This window comes from Cicer arietinum, chromosome 4 (genome assembly GCF_000331145.2).
Source record: "Cicer arietinum cultivar CDC Frontier isolate Library 1 chromosome 4, Cicar.CDCFrontier_v2.0, whole genome shotgun sequence".
NCBI lineage: Eukaryota > Viridiplantae > Streptophyta > Magnoliopsida > Fabales > Fabaceae > Cicer > Cicer arietinum.
In genome coordinates, this window is record NC_021163.2 from 12,474,995 (window position 1) to 12,490,493 (window position 15,499).

Below are 15,499 nucleotides of genomic sequence, written 5' to 3' on the forward strand. Positions count from 1 at the left end.
AGAAAGCCAACAATAGCTAAAAAGAATGAAATTATAGTAAAACATATCATAAAGCATCTTCAATATTGAATATACAAATATTATACAATCAAGTTGAAAAAGAATGAAGACTCACAAATTTAGATTCAAAATGAGGAATAAAAAATAAAGAAAATTTAGAAAAAGAATATAACGGAATAATTATTATTGCTTTGATACCATGTTATAAGAATCATTGTTAAACCAAATAAAGAGAAAAATAAAACTTGAAATGATTATCTGAAGAAAATATTTTTACAATTAGAGTATGATACACTTTTATATGGTGTTATTAATATAACTAACCTAACAACTTCCACCTAATCATAAGTAATTTTAACTACCTCTAATATTATTAAACACTTATTTTAGAGTCTTTTTCATTTGGTAAGTTTTTTATTTTATTTTATTAATTTCTCAATATTGTTTATTTTTATTATTTTTGCAGAATTTTTGGTGTTATTACTTCTTAATAATTATTTTTTAAAAATAAATTTAAAATGAGAGAATAATATTTCAATCTACGATAAAAAATATTTTAAAGTTCATTGAATATTTACAAACGAAATTAAACTGATAATTTTACAAATTTTAAACTTATTTTTTAACCAATAAACAAATCAAACAATTAAAAATTAATACATTACTAAATCATTGGATATGAGCTTTAAATGAAGTTTAATTCATTTATAGTTTATTTTTTCTTTGTCACTAGAGAAAAATTCGGTATATCGCAGTGGATAAGATGATTGAAGATAGTTTTAGATAATGTATCTTTATGTCATATTTCTGTGGCTGCATTGATATGGTGAATTAAAATATTAATTAATATATCAAGTTCTACATCTAACAATTTTGATTTATATTTGATATTTTTTTTATAAAAATATTATGAGTTGGTATATTTTAAATTATGTGAAATATAGTTTTATAAAACAAACATCATTTAAATATTAATTAATTATATTTAATTAATTAAATTATAAAAATAAATAATTTTAAAAATTAAAATAAATTTTTTAGAAAATTTTATTTTATCTTTATGAGTATTAATCATTTAATATTATTATATTATATATTACGTTATTTAAAATATATTATATGATTATTTTTATTTATAAAAAATTAAAATTATTTAGTTTTAAAATAAAAAAAAAGACTAATTTCAACTATAAATAAAAATAAAAACTATAATTAAATCTTTTACAGGAACAAAAGGATGAAAATGTATAGGTGGATGGACATATGATATGACTTTCAAATCTTATCTCATAGAGGTGGTTAGTGTGTTAATCGTTTCAAATCCAAAAGTACAGTAATCGACCTTTGTGTCTACTTTCTATTCGCTTGAAAAATTACATGAAGTCCCCTCGTGAAAATGGATTCCTTAATTTTGATAGTTGATGAGAGAGAAAATCCAATTAAAAGAGATACTAGTTCGTTTAATCATATAGCCAAATTTGCATCATGGCACCTGAAGTGATTTTGAAGCCATTTTCTAATATTCCTACTTTCCATGAATTAATAAATTTTAATTATTGTTATCTCCATAACAAAATAAAACTAAAAGTAAAGGAATACAAGTTATTGTATTCAGAACACATGAGTCGATTTACATTCTTGTGAATTAATTTAGACTACTTTAAAAATAATAAATGATAATTGTGTTTATAATTAATATGTATTAAAATTTATGATCAAATATTTCGATTATAAAATATAGACATTGTATAGTTGATCGAAAATAGAAAACCTCACCTATAAATATTGGTTATAATGATATGATGATTATTAATAGAGTGTAAAAATAGATTATTCATGTACAATATACATTAAAGTGGTGCAAATTATATTTTTTGAATTGTGTCTTTGGTTTGCATATTGATTATTGATTACATTAAATAATATTAATTTATTTAAAAATTGATTAGAAAAAAATAAATGATTGCATTGAGTTAAAGAGAAAGTAAGTTTATATTGAGATTTTATATCGATCAATTTAAACTAAATAATGAGTCACTCTAATGGATATATCTAGATTTTTCTAAAAATAAGTGACTCATCGTATAAAATATCTAACGAAACTTCAACTTATTCTTAACATATTTAGTAATAAAACAAAGTTTTATAATTAATTCATACATTGAAGGTATAATTAGGTTAAATGCAATTTCTTTTATAATTTTTTTTTTATATTATAAGAGATGTTAAATTTTACTTTTAATCAACTCAAATAATTGTGAACTTCCGATTTCGAACACATAACAAGACGTCCAACCTAATAATGTTGATATTTGTCAATCTAACAATATTATATATTACAAAATTATAAATATTGTAAGGATTAAACATTTCAATTAATTAAAAATATTGCATATTCTATAGTCAGAAAGATTCAGGCATCAATTATGCCAAATCTTTTTTTAAGGGAACAATGATGCTAAATCTAATGTTGAAAATATTATATTTGCTCAAACAGACATTGACGGAAAATAATTGTTACCAATTAAACGGTAAATTCACTTTTTTGTTTTATAGATCGAGATTCTTTAAAGTTAATTTTAATTTGAGTTAATTGCACTATATTTTTTGTTATTAAAATATTGATAAATAGTTTTTTTATAGATATTCTTGGAGTTATTCTTCACGCTATTATTAAACTTCATTCTTATGACATCTGTATAAATTATATTTTTACAATATTCCTGATAAATTGAGATATTGATTTAATTCTATATATATTTGTTATTTTTTTTCTTCCAAATATATAGATTTATATAGAACATGATCAATATATGTTTTGGAAAATTCAACTTAAATGCATTTATTTGAGATACTATTCTTGATTTTCCTCATTGATATTAAAATTTAAAATTATTCCCATTCACATTAAAACTAAAATTTTATTTTCAAAATTAAAACTTTATTTACAACCAAAAATATTTTATTTAAAAATATAATTAAACTCAAAAATAATTTAATTTAACAACATTTGAATTCATAATTAAAATTTGGAATGATGTACAGTCATTACTATATTGCTAGTTGAGGAGATATATTTTTAATATTTTTATGTAACCAACTTGAGAGATGTCATCGAATTTGTGTATTAAATGTGATTGGTTGTTCATTCTTGTGCTTTCTATATATGATGAAATGATAAAAATGATAATTAGTAATATAATCATTTTAATATTAAAAATGATAATGTAATAAAAAACTATTGAAACATTAATTATGAAAGATTGAATTTATACTATTATGCTGACCGAAAATAACATTATGATTTTTTTCAATTAATTTAAAAAAATGCTTAAATGGCCCAGACTTAAAAACAATAATTTATTATTATTATTATTATTATTATTATTATTATTATTATTATTAATTTATTCGAAATTAATTGTATAAACAATTACGTAGTCAGATTTGTTTATCTATCACACACGACATCAAATATTTTTCTTTTGTATATTAAATTTGTGTATTAAAATGTTATTATTATTTTTGAATTAAAATTATAGTATGTAATTATTATTTGTCACGAACATTTAATGTTTTCAAAGTTACGTGGACATTATTCTTGATGTAATAAGTTTTAAATGTTTATATAATAGATAGATAGATGTAACCGACATCAATTTCGTAAGATATTTCGTACATAAATTAGTTTAAATTTAAAAAAATTATAATATTTATTTTATCATATTTAATATTTTGAGAAAAATGTGTTTATACAGTGTATTGGATTAGACCATATTTTGAAAAATCTCAAATGTATAAAGGTCAGAGAAATATAAAGTTTTCTTATTGCAATTCTAATTAATTTCAATTTTAATTATTAATATTAGTAGAAATTATTATAATTGGTCATAAATAGATAAAATTATACCTCAGGAATGATAATCATACTTTGTAAAAAAAATAAAATAAACATATTTGATTCTTTCGATTATAACATTTTTTTTCTTCAGTTCTCGTACGTTTTTTTTTGTTTGGTTCATATCTCTGTATATAGTTTCATTTTAAAATTGTCATTCTATCACACTTCCCTTACAAAAATTGTAACACCGTTAAACCTAAATATAAACGATGTTGGAAACCAAAAACGTTATTGGTTTTGAGTGTTAGAAAAATGAGAACGTTGAACTTTCTCTGTATTCAGTTTTGTTATTCAAGTTAAGTTTGATTGTATGTAATCAATTAACTAACTAACCACTTGTTTAGTTAGTTTGATAGAAGTTAGTTAAGTAGAAGTTAGTTAGAAATAATGTGATAAAAACTATGTATAAATAACATATTCATTTCTCAATAAAGATAACGCATTCATATCATTCATTTTTTTTTCGTTTATACTTCTACTGCAAGAACAACTTAAAACGCTAACAAACGACACCTTCATCCTCCGAGACCAGCTCTCCTTTACTCTTACAATAGAGGTATAAACTACCTTAACTTCTCAAACCTCCTCAACAAAACAAACTCAGTTTCTTGATAAATCTCTTTTTGAGCTCGCTGGTTTACACAATACATTGAACACTTTAATGCGTTTCTAGAACACTCAGTTTTTTTCTATGTTAAACGACATTGTTTTACAATACACAAGAGGAAATAGTTTTGGGTCTTGTCAATAGTGATATATTGAAAAAGAACCTAATTTTGTTGTATTTGATTGGAAAATATTCAATACTCTATCTATGAGAGAACATAAGAACAATGTTGTTGTTCAGATAGTTAATTTGGTGGAAAATGATGGGGTTATGGTGATGAGTGAAGTTTTGGTTAAAGTTAAGGAATTTATGGAAAGCGAGTGGTTGAATTGGTTTAACGGTGTTACAGTTTTTATAACGAAAGTTGAATGAAATAAAATTATATTGGTAAGAATGTGAACCAAATACACAAACTTACGAGCACCAAAACAACAATAGATTATAATTGGAATGACCAAAAACATATTTAAACTTTTAAACATGTCTTTGGTCCTTGCAACTATAATTTTATTTTTTTTTTATCCCTGTAAATTTTTTTGGTTGGTTTAGATCCCTACAAATATAATTTCATTTTAAAATAGTCATTCTATCCAACTTCCGTTACAAAAATTATAACACCATTAAACCTAGATATAAACGACATCTTCACCCTCCACGATTAGCTGTTCGTTTACCCTTACACCGATGGCATAAACTACCTTAACCTCTAAAATGCTTCCTCGAAAAAACAAGTTGTATTTCTTGGGAACTATCTTTTTGGGCTCGGAGGTTTGCGCAATACTTCGAACACCTTCCATGCATTTTAGAACACTTTGTTTTTTCCTATGTGAAACAACGTCGTTTTACGAACCGCAAGAGGAAAGAGTTTTAGGTGTTGTCAATATTGATCTATTGAAATAAACTGAATTTTTAAAAGAACAAAGTTGTTGTTGAGATAGTTGACGTGGTGGAAAATGGTGGAGTTATGGTGAGGAGTGATGTTTTGGATAGAGTTAAAGAGTTTTGGGAAAATGAGTGTAGAATTGGTTTGATGGTGTTACAGTTTTTGTAATCAAAGTTTGGTGCAATGATTATTTTAAAATAAAATTATATTTGCAAGAATGCGAACCAAACAAAAAAATGTTATAATTGAAAGGACAAAAATATATTTTAACCTTTGTGAAATCTATCTATCTATCACTTTTTTTAAATTATGTAAAATTTCTTAGATTTAAATATGACTTTAGTTATTGCGATTATAAATTTTTTGATTTAAACCTTTTTTGATTTTGGTCGTCATAATTTTTTGTTTTGTTTAATTAACATCCGTGCAAATATAGTTTTATTTTAAAATAGTCATTTCATCTAATTTATGTTACATAAATTGTAACGCTGTTAAAACATAACCATTTTTTAACAAAAAAAAACTAAATATAGTTAAATTATAACATATTTTAAACTAATATTAACCACATATGTTTAAGTCTTCTTCCCTAAATAACCTAAATTACACCTTTTTCTTTCATGTTTCAGTAATCTTCTTGTGATAGAATTTCTCACATTGTGTTGCAATTCATAAAATAAAAAATATGAAAAAACATAATAAATTTGATTAAAAGTTCAACCATGTCACTATAGGGAATTCCTTCATTATCTCTTACCATTATTAGGACTATGACTTAGGCTTTCTTTGTTGCCCCTCTTCTCTCAACAATTGAATACTCTCACTTTTTGACTTTTTCATATACTCTCCTAAAATTCCGTAATCTCAACGTCAAAAAGAAAAACTATGATTCATAGCCAAATCTATAACTCACCATTGTCCAACAAGTACCACCAGGCGAAAAAAATATTATGGTAACAATGAATTTAAATTTGAATACGTTGATGAAACTCAAATGAATGAAGATGTTGGTGATAGTGAAGAGAATTATGATGAGAAAGAGGATTGAAACGATGAAGAAGAATGCACAATTTATGTTTTTTTTTATGGAAGGAGACTTAAACAATTGGTATTCATTTTAGGTTAAAAAAATATTATAATTATATTTGGATTTTTTTTTGTTAAAAAATTGTTATATTTTAACAGTGTTGCAATTTTATAATATAAATTGGATAAAATAATTATTTTAAAATGAAATTATATTTACAGGGATGTTAACCAAACAAAAAATCTTACGATGATCAAAATAAAATAAAAAATATCTGCGAAGACTAAATATATATTTAAACCAATTTCTTATTATCATTTTAACTTATTAATTTCAATATGTTGAAAAAAAAAGGTTAATTTCAATCATAATTATTAGCATTAGAATTTTCCATAAATAAAGACAAATCATATTTTAGGAATGATAATATTAATGATTTATAAAGAAATGTACATTACAATTAATTAGTATTAAAATAGACAAATTAATATCAATATCATAATTCCATAAAACTTTAATAAGCGTGTAATACAGGATATACATTACAATTGAAGATAAATTGACTTTAACAAAAATCTAAAAGAAATGAAAAACAAATGTCTTAGCGACACTAGTGTATGACCATCACAACAATCAGTTTAATCGTCGTGATGCTACATTTTCTTTTTTATTGAATCACCAACTTCATTCACTTAAGTCAATAATCTCTTCTAAATTTTCCTTTGTGAAATATTCACAACCTCTTCAAATTTGGTCATGTGCTCCTATATATAATGTGAACTATATCAGTTTAAATGAAGTATAATGCAAATAATAAGATTTGGTTGACAAATACTACGATCTAACTTGCACAACAACTACATATATCCCTAGGATCTTCAATATTTTTGAATGAAATTCTCATATTCACCGTCATTATCTTGGATTTCTTTGCGTGAATTTATATATCTAACTTATAAAATTTTATTAATTAACAAGATTTTATATTGAGTTGATTCATATATTTTTTTCTTATCAATTTTTGGAATTTCATAATTACATCAATATATTATTGGTAATGTTCTTTACACTAAAGTTTTATTTTAAAAATTGAATTAAATCTACCACCCACTTATATTTTGAATAAGAATGCCTTGTCAATTAATCCCGAAATTTCATCAAGAACATTGTCAAAATATTCAAGAGGATGACTCTATAATGATTGGTAAAGACTAAAAATCAATTATTGATTGTTTACTTCAATCGTATTGATGCATGATCAATTGAGCAACGTGGAAGCATCACAATAAAAATTCACAAATGTTGTATTATTGATGTGTTTCATAAGATACCTGCAAAAAAGATAGAATTTAAATCATTATGAGTGACAATCTAAATGTAATTAATGGTTTGAACATGTTCATATACCAAAATTATATAATAAGTAAAAGATTGATTATTTTTATAATATTATATTTGTGAGTCATCGGTGAGCTTTTCTAGCGAAATTTCAAAATTTGAGAGTTACAAATTGATACATAACAGTACACAGTGAGTGTGTATAGAATAAAATTCAAATAGTATTTATAATTGTGAACGGTTAAAAATAGATTGTTGAAACTCATTTCCATAAATTTAATAAGGAACTAAAACTATTTCGGTTGTATTAATTGTTTGGTATAAATTTTATTAAGAAAATAAAATTATTTTAGTAATGATCAATTACAAATTAATATAAGTGTATATCGGTTGATTTTCTTCTTCAATGCTTCCTTTATATAATATATTGTTGTTATTAATATATATTTTGCAAAAGTAATTAATTTCACTAATATTAAATGTAATATCGTCGGGAAGTTGCAAGGACCAAATTAGGAATATAATGGAATGATGTCTGAAATATTTATAGTATACATATAGATTAATATCTTAAAAAGTTAAATTTTGTTTATTAATTTTTTATTTATTTTCTTTTTTATTGTTTAACAAATATCTTTAAATCACTTGTTAGTATGACCACAACAATTAATGGATTAGATACCAAATATAAAGTTTTGACTAAGTTCAAAGTTATTATTCTTAATAAATACGATTTTTCTTCTTTTATTTTTAATCTTATAAAAGATATTAAATTTTATTATAATTAATTTATCCAAGGTTTGAGTATACACATTTACTAATTAAATTAGAGCTTAAAGGATTTATTATTCTTCTTCTTCTTCCTCTCTTTATTACAACTCTTGTATAAAGTTGACACTTAGACTCCATAAGTTACTAGTTTTAATAATTCAAATATAAACGAAATTTTTTATTCATTCAATTGTTAATTATTTATATAATATACTTATAATAAATCACACAAAATTTTATAGTTATATAATATAATCATAAATATTACTTATATTTTTATATGTTAATTTAAAATTATTTAATAAAATATTAAATAATTTTAAAATGTTATAACAATTATTTATTTACATATATATATATATATATTGATTATTTAATTTTGAATGAATGAAATGTTATAGATAATTTTTGTGAAATAAAAAGCATTAATCTGTATTAATAATTTAAAAAGAAAGGAGGGTATTGAAAAAATATTATTAAGCACTCATAAAAAGTGTATTATTATTATTAAGCATTGAGACAAGCTCAAAGATCAAACTGTTGTAACGCCATTTCACCTGTGTTAACGAGACAAGAGCAACGACAATGCTTGAGTTGGTGTTGTTGTACAAGAACCCATTACTCCACGCATCACTCTCCATCATCCTCGCTATTATCTTAGCTTTCTTCAGAATCCCAATCTTATTCCTCTACGGTCTCCAAACCTACATCCACCCCGATTCCCAACCCCAAACTAATGGCCTCAAAGCCGCCATTCGCCGCCCTGGTGTCGACGGTTACCAATCCTTGTCTTCCAAAACAACCACCGACCTACGAAAGAGAAACAAGTCCAAAGACAAAGTCGATTTCGACGAAAGTAATGCGCAGATCTTCAGGTTAAGGCTCGACCAAAGTCATCTTCAATCTCGTCTTTATATTGATCAGTACTGTGTTGCTTTCACTGTTTCCTTTGTTGCCCTTTTCTCTCTTTTGCTTCATCATTTTTTGGATTCTCAAGAGAATAATGGGTTGTTGGCAAATGGGGTTTTTGTTCCGATTCTGTTATCAATTTTGAGTCTTTATTCATGGGGGACGCTGCTTGCTAAGGTTGCGTTTGAGAGATCTGCGTCAAGGAGGTCTGAGAAGCAATTAAGCGTTGTTTTTGGGGTTTTGGGGCTTTTTTTAGGGTTGCTTCTTGTTCCTGAGGTTGCTTCTTTGGTTTTGGATTTTGATTTTGGGGTTTCTGTTGATGGGTTTTGGAGGGTTTTCATATCTGCATTGATGGGTTGTCTTGCTAGTTTTTTGTTCATTCCTGCTACAAGAAGTGCTCGTTCTTTTTGGCTTGGAACTGATCAGATTCGTTGCAATTTGTCAATGATAACTTGTGGTTCTTTTAACCGTATGATCCTGTATGCAAATCAAATCTTGCTTATTTTTGTCGCTTTGATTTGGATTACTCCTTTGGCTGAAGTTTTTGTAAACAAAAACTATAATAACAGTAAGGGAGATAGTGCAACAACGAGTGGAGTTGGTAATGCTGATAAATTGGTAGGGAATTTGGGGTTCTTGCCATCTGATTTTGGTAACTTTAGGCGTTGGTGCTTGTTGGCGTCGAGTTTGTTGCAGATTGTGGCTTTAAGACCCAACCTGCAAATGTATCTCAATGAAGCTTTGTTATCCTGGTATCAAAGGCTTCATGGTAGCAAGGTTCCTGACTTGGATTACAGTAGGGCAAAGATGTTTCTGCATAACCACTACTTGTGCCTTGTGGTTTTGCAATTTCTTGGTCCTCCTGTGCTGGTACTTATCTTTCTGGGCTTGTCTCAGATTGATGGTCCTTCCTTTGGGAATTTTCCATTGGTATTGCCTACCTCTGCTTTTGTCAAGGAGGTTGCATTGTTTTTGGCTTGGTGGGTAACCTTTCTGTGGGCGATATTCTCTTCGGTGATCCTTTTGCTACATCGCCATTGTATTTTGTATGTTTCTTGAGCCTTTGTTCTCTGAAGCACGATTTTATCAGGTGTGCCTTTTATTGTAACTTCAAAACACTTTTTTTTTTATAGAATTTTGAGAAGAGTGAGAAGACTGTTGGATTTATTATAGCATAAGTTTTGCAGGTTAGTCAACTCATTATGATTCTTTAGGTAACTTCAAAACATTCAGATATGACTGACTTGTATGTTGCTGTTGTAGTTATTGGACATGAAAATCATATCATATACAATAAACTACTGATCACATAAAAACCAAAGTTATATGGTATTTTGCATTTCCTCCAAAATTTCATGCAAAATTACACACATCATTTGTAAATTAGAAGTATGTTTATTACATTATACTATAGCCAGAAAATATTGCCGGCACATCATGCTATGTAATGGGGGTAAGCCTGGCACCCTGTATACGCCATATTTGAACTTTCCATTAACTAAACCTTGTCATGTTTATTCATCATCCTTTTTTGACCTTTTGTAGTCTTACTCTTTTTGGAGACCATGTTTCATATTTTTCCGGAAACATTTTTGAAGGCATTCTTGTAGTTGTTTCTAGATCAATTATAGCATTACTATATCTGTGCCGTCGTCTGCTTTCTTTCTTAGCCTTCATGACATTGGTGTATGAAAAATGGAAATGAAATAGAGTGCATACATCAGTGTCTCAAATAATTTTAAACCCTGTCATGATGACGGTTAAAATATTTCAAGATCTAAGTTTTACGTATAATATATTGCATGCATGATAGATTAATTGCGGTGCATTCAAGTATAATTATGAACAACATAAATTAAGTATGAGCTTCAAATTCTTTTCATAGCATATTTCAAGATCTAAAAGTGATAATAATTATATATTCTGCTAAATTTATGCTTGCATGTGCATTCAAGCCATGAATTTTCATTTAGAGTAATGCTTTTTTGGCCAAACTGTTTTTATGAAAAATGTAGCATTGTTATCTTAGCTTCAACTTATATGGATGGTTTTGAGAATGCATAAGCATTTGGACTTGGTATCATGGTTGTTCCATTGTGCAAGTTTGTAGTGTAAACTCAACCCATATTAGTTTATTTGTTTCTTACTAACAGACAAATGCTTTCCCTCTAAGCACTTACATTTTGAATTAAAACAAGCAGAATTTCTTTGTATAGTCCTTTGTGTTTTTAAGTACTCAGCCATTCATTTAAATTACATTACATGACATGTGTTTCAAGACTCTAACACTCAAAATAAACAGGAAAACCTTGAGATAATGCTTTTGAAATTATATTAAAGAACTGTTTAATTATCTTTACATATAAGTTTTATGCAGCTCCTTGAAGCCTTCTATATGTGATTATTTAATGTCTTTACAAGTGTTGCAATTCCTATAAACACGTGACCGATGTGCTATGTTCCCAATATATTGCTCATAGTAAATGATGATCTCTGAATGTTTTATTAGATCATTTTCAATCAAATTTCCAACACTCATGCTGGAGTTTGATGGAAGCTAAACTAAGTTTTGTCGTGTTCATCATGTCATTAGACTGTTTATCCCTAATAGGGAAAATGTATGCATTTGTAAAGACTTGTGCAGTGTGTTGCAAACAATTAAATATATTTCTATATGTCCGTAAGGCCTAACTTAACTGACAATGGGACCTCACAGTTGCGTGGGAGTTTTAGGTGGTGTTTATCTTTGTCTACCGACAAAAAAATAAAAATATATTTCTATCTATATTGCTTAGGGTTAGAGTGAAGTTGTTGTTTGAAAATAAGTATGCTAGATACAAACACATCCTGCATTAATCTTTCTAGACTTATTTTTGTCTCATAAATGCAATTATATAGTGTTTTCTTGGAAGTAGATAAACTTCAGTAGCTGATAAAACATGTAGTCTGATTAATGTAGTTGGCTTGTGCTTGGAGTGTATTACTACTATGAGATTATATTTGGTTGGGATCAGGGATGTGCTGAAATTTTGATAGAGTTGGCTTTAACTTTGCTATGGCAATTTTAATTGTTTTGGGGATGAAAGAGTGCAATGGGACTATTGAGAGATAATTTTCATGTTGACTGACGTTATATTCTGTTCAGTTTGAGGTGTCTGTTATCAAATTGATACTTGCACATGACTATAGGAGGTATGCAATCTGAACCAACTATGAAATTCAGATTCTTACTCATTTTAGGTTGGTATTTATTGATAGTAAAATAGTATCAGATTTAAAAAGTAGACAAATAAATGCTGGTCCTTTGGGATAGAAGCCACCAAAAGGCCTGAAAACAAAAACCAACCAACTAAGAAACCAGACAGAGAACAGAAACACAACAAATTGAACTATCAACCCGGGCTGTACTCAAGTTTGAACCTGACATGCCTCCTGTAGACAAATAAATGCTGGTCCTTTGGGATAGAAGCCACCAAAAGGCCTGAAAACAAAAACCAACCAACTAAGAAACCAGACAGAGAACAGAAACACAACAAATTGAACTATCAACCCGGGCTGTACTCAAGTTTGAACCTGACATGCCTCCTAGAACTATTTAATACTCTTCCCGTCTTCATTTATGGTTAACAAGAACCTTAACTTTTTGTCCAAATAAACCTCTGAATTGTGTAAGTGGAAGTTTCACACATTTCCTTTAGAACCAAATAGGGTTGTTGTACATGTGTTTGTTTTCTCTAATTTATTTATCGGAAAAAGTTTTTTTTTGACACAAATTCAAATAGCTAAGGTACTGTTATAAGATTTTAATTAATACTATATGTTTGAGATACTAATATTGAAAAAATTCGTGTGTGTGTATATATTAATTCCTCATCAACAAAATAACTGTTAACCACAAGGCTCTTAACAAGAGTTGTTCGCCCATTTGAATTTCATATTTGGACGCAGAGGAACCTTAATTTACAAAAAAAATAGTCAACCACTTTTAAAATAAAAATAAGTTTAATTGTAATTTTGACTCTTATTTTATCAATTTACGAAATTAATTCTTATTTTAAAATATGATAGATTTGGTCTTTATTTTGATTTTTTAACAAAAAAAAAATGACAATGTGATATGTTTAAAATAATGATATAGTGATCTAGAATGATAAACACACACTAAAATCCTTTAAAAATATGATTTTCAACTTCGTTTATTTTTTTATTTTTATAATTTAATTAATGACAAATGAATAATTAATGCATTTAAATAATTCTATATTGTGAAATCACATGCCATATCATTTAAAATATGACAAATCATTTTTTTAGTTTAAAAATCTTGAAGAGACTAAAGTTGTCGACTTTTAAAATAGGGAAACAAATTTTGTGAATTAGTGAAAAATAGGGAGATCAAAAATACAATTAAACTAAAAATTAAATACTACTTACTTTGTTCCAAAATAATTGGACTATTTAATCATTTCACATATTAAAAAAAGAGTATAAATAAAAAAGAGAATACTTCTTTTACTAATTTATTGTTAGTAGATATTGATGTATTATCAATGTCATAAATATATAATATTTAATATTCTATTGAAAATGATGTAAGTAATATCACCAGTAGAGAGAGTAATATTTGTTGTTTTTTTTTATAAAAAAACTTTTAAACCTTTGTTTATTTCCACGGTGACATTGTAGCTTTTATGTTAATGTGCCTTGGGATGCCATATTGCATACGTTAAACACGGTTTTAAATAGGCTCTAAGGGTCAGTATTGGAATTAGATTTTAAAATATTTTTTTGAGAGAAAAAATTTTGAATATTTTAAAAGATTTTGTAGGAATAGATAAATTTTAAAAAATTATTTACAATCAATATTTTATAATTAGGATTTTAATAGGTTTACAACACAAGAATTTTCAGATTTCAAAATATTTTATGGATTTATAATATAAAATGACAAAATATAATAAGTAAATTATAAGTTTCGAATAAATAAAAACAAATAGATACAATTTTTAAATAACGAAATTGTTCTAGTTACATGTTCGCCTAAGTTGATTATATGACACACTCAAATTGAAGTATCTCACACACTTACATTTAAATCATATTTTCAGATACTGCAAATGGGAAAAACAAATATGGTTTGACTTACTTTTAAAACAAAACTTCGAAGAAATCAACTTTATAGACTAGTTAGAACACTTTATTATCAGAGAGGCACGAAATAGAGTTGAAATTGTTTGTACTCTCCTTTAGAGAATCTGGAATGCAAGGAATCAAAGTGTCAACAACAAGATTGAGGTGGAAGCCGAAGAAACGATAAAAAAATCTCTCTAATTTTTGAATGAGTTCCAACAATTATCAAAATTTTGTGAACCTGTAATCAATAGAAACAAATTAAACAATCAATCTCAACAATTAAAGTGGTTTCCTGCCCTGAAGGATTGTCTAAAACTCAATGTGGATGTTTACCTTTCAGGTGATGGTTGTCGGGGCTTATGAATGGTAATTAGCAATGTGAAGGATATCTTTGTTGCGGCAATAGATGAATAAATGAATCGTGATAACAATGTCTTAACTGCAGAGGCTCTTGATTTCAGAAACGAACTGCTTTTTGTGATTGAGATGGAGTGAGTATAAAAGTATTGTAGTAAAATTGAATTCAAGCACAATGATAAAAAATATTGAAATCACATAGTACCCTTGCCTTCACTGGGGACAAATTGCACGAAAATGCTCGAAAGTGAGAGATTGAATTTGTGACACAAAGAAATGAGGTGGTCCATTGTATAGCTAGAATGGAAATGTCAAACCTTATAATAATACTTCTAATTATGTTTGGGTGAAATCCCTCTACTTTTATTTTCACGAAGAAGAATTGATATAATTTAAAAAATTCACGTTCCACTAATTTTTTTTTTTACTTATTACATATAAATATTATATGAGTAAAGTAATATAAAGTTAATAGTTATATTAATACTTATAACATAACATAACTAATTTATTATCTATAAAAAACGATTGTTTACTTAAAAAAAATTGATTATTTGATATTATCTTTGTAAT

General features: G+C 26.6%; 1 protein-coding gene across 1 annotated transcript; it reads left to right on the forward strand.

The window, feature by feature from the left end:
* Positions 1 to 9,034: 9,034 nt before the first annotated feature.
* On the forward strand, positions 9,035 to 10,787 carry LOC101504798 (uncharacterized). Its single transcript, XM_004496532.4, has one exon. It carries the CDS (start codon positions 9,113 to 9,115, stop codon positions 10,493 to 10,495), a length of 1,383 nt encoding a protein of 460 aa, XP_004496589.1. The 5' UTR covers positions 9,035 to 9,112; the 3' UTR covers positions 10,496 to 10,787.
* Positions 10,788 to 15,499: the final 4,712 nt, after the last annotated feature.

What these genes read in the sequence shown, in the direction of transcription:
- LOC101504798 (XM_004496532.4), top strand. Translation starts at nt 9,113, where the DNA reads ATGCTTGAGTTGGTGTTGTTGTACAAGAACCCATTACTCCACGCATCA.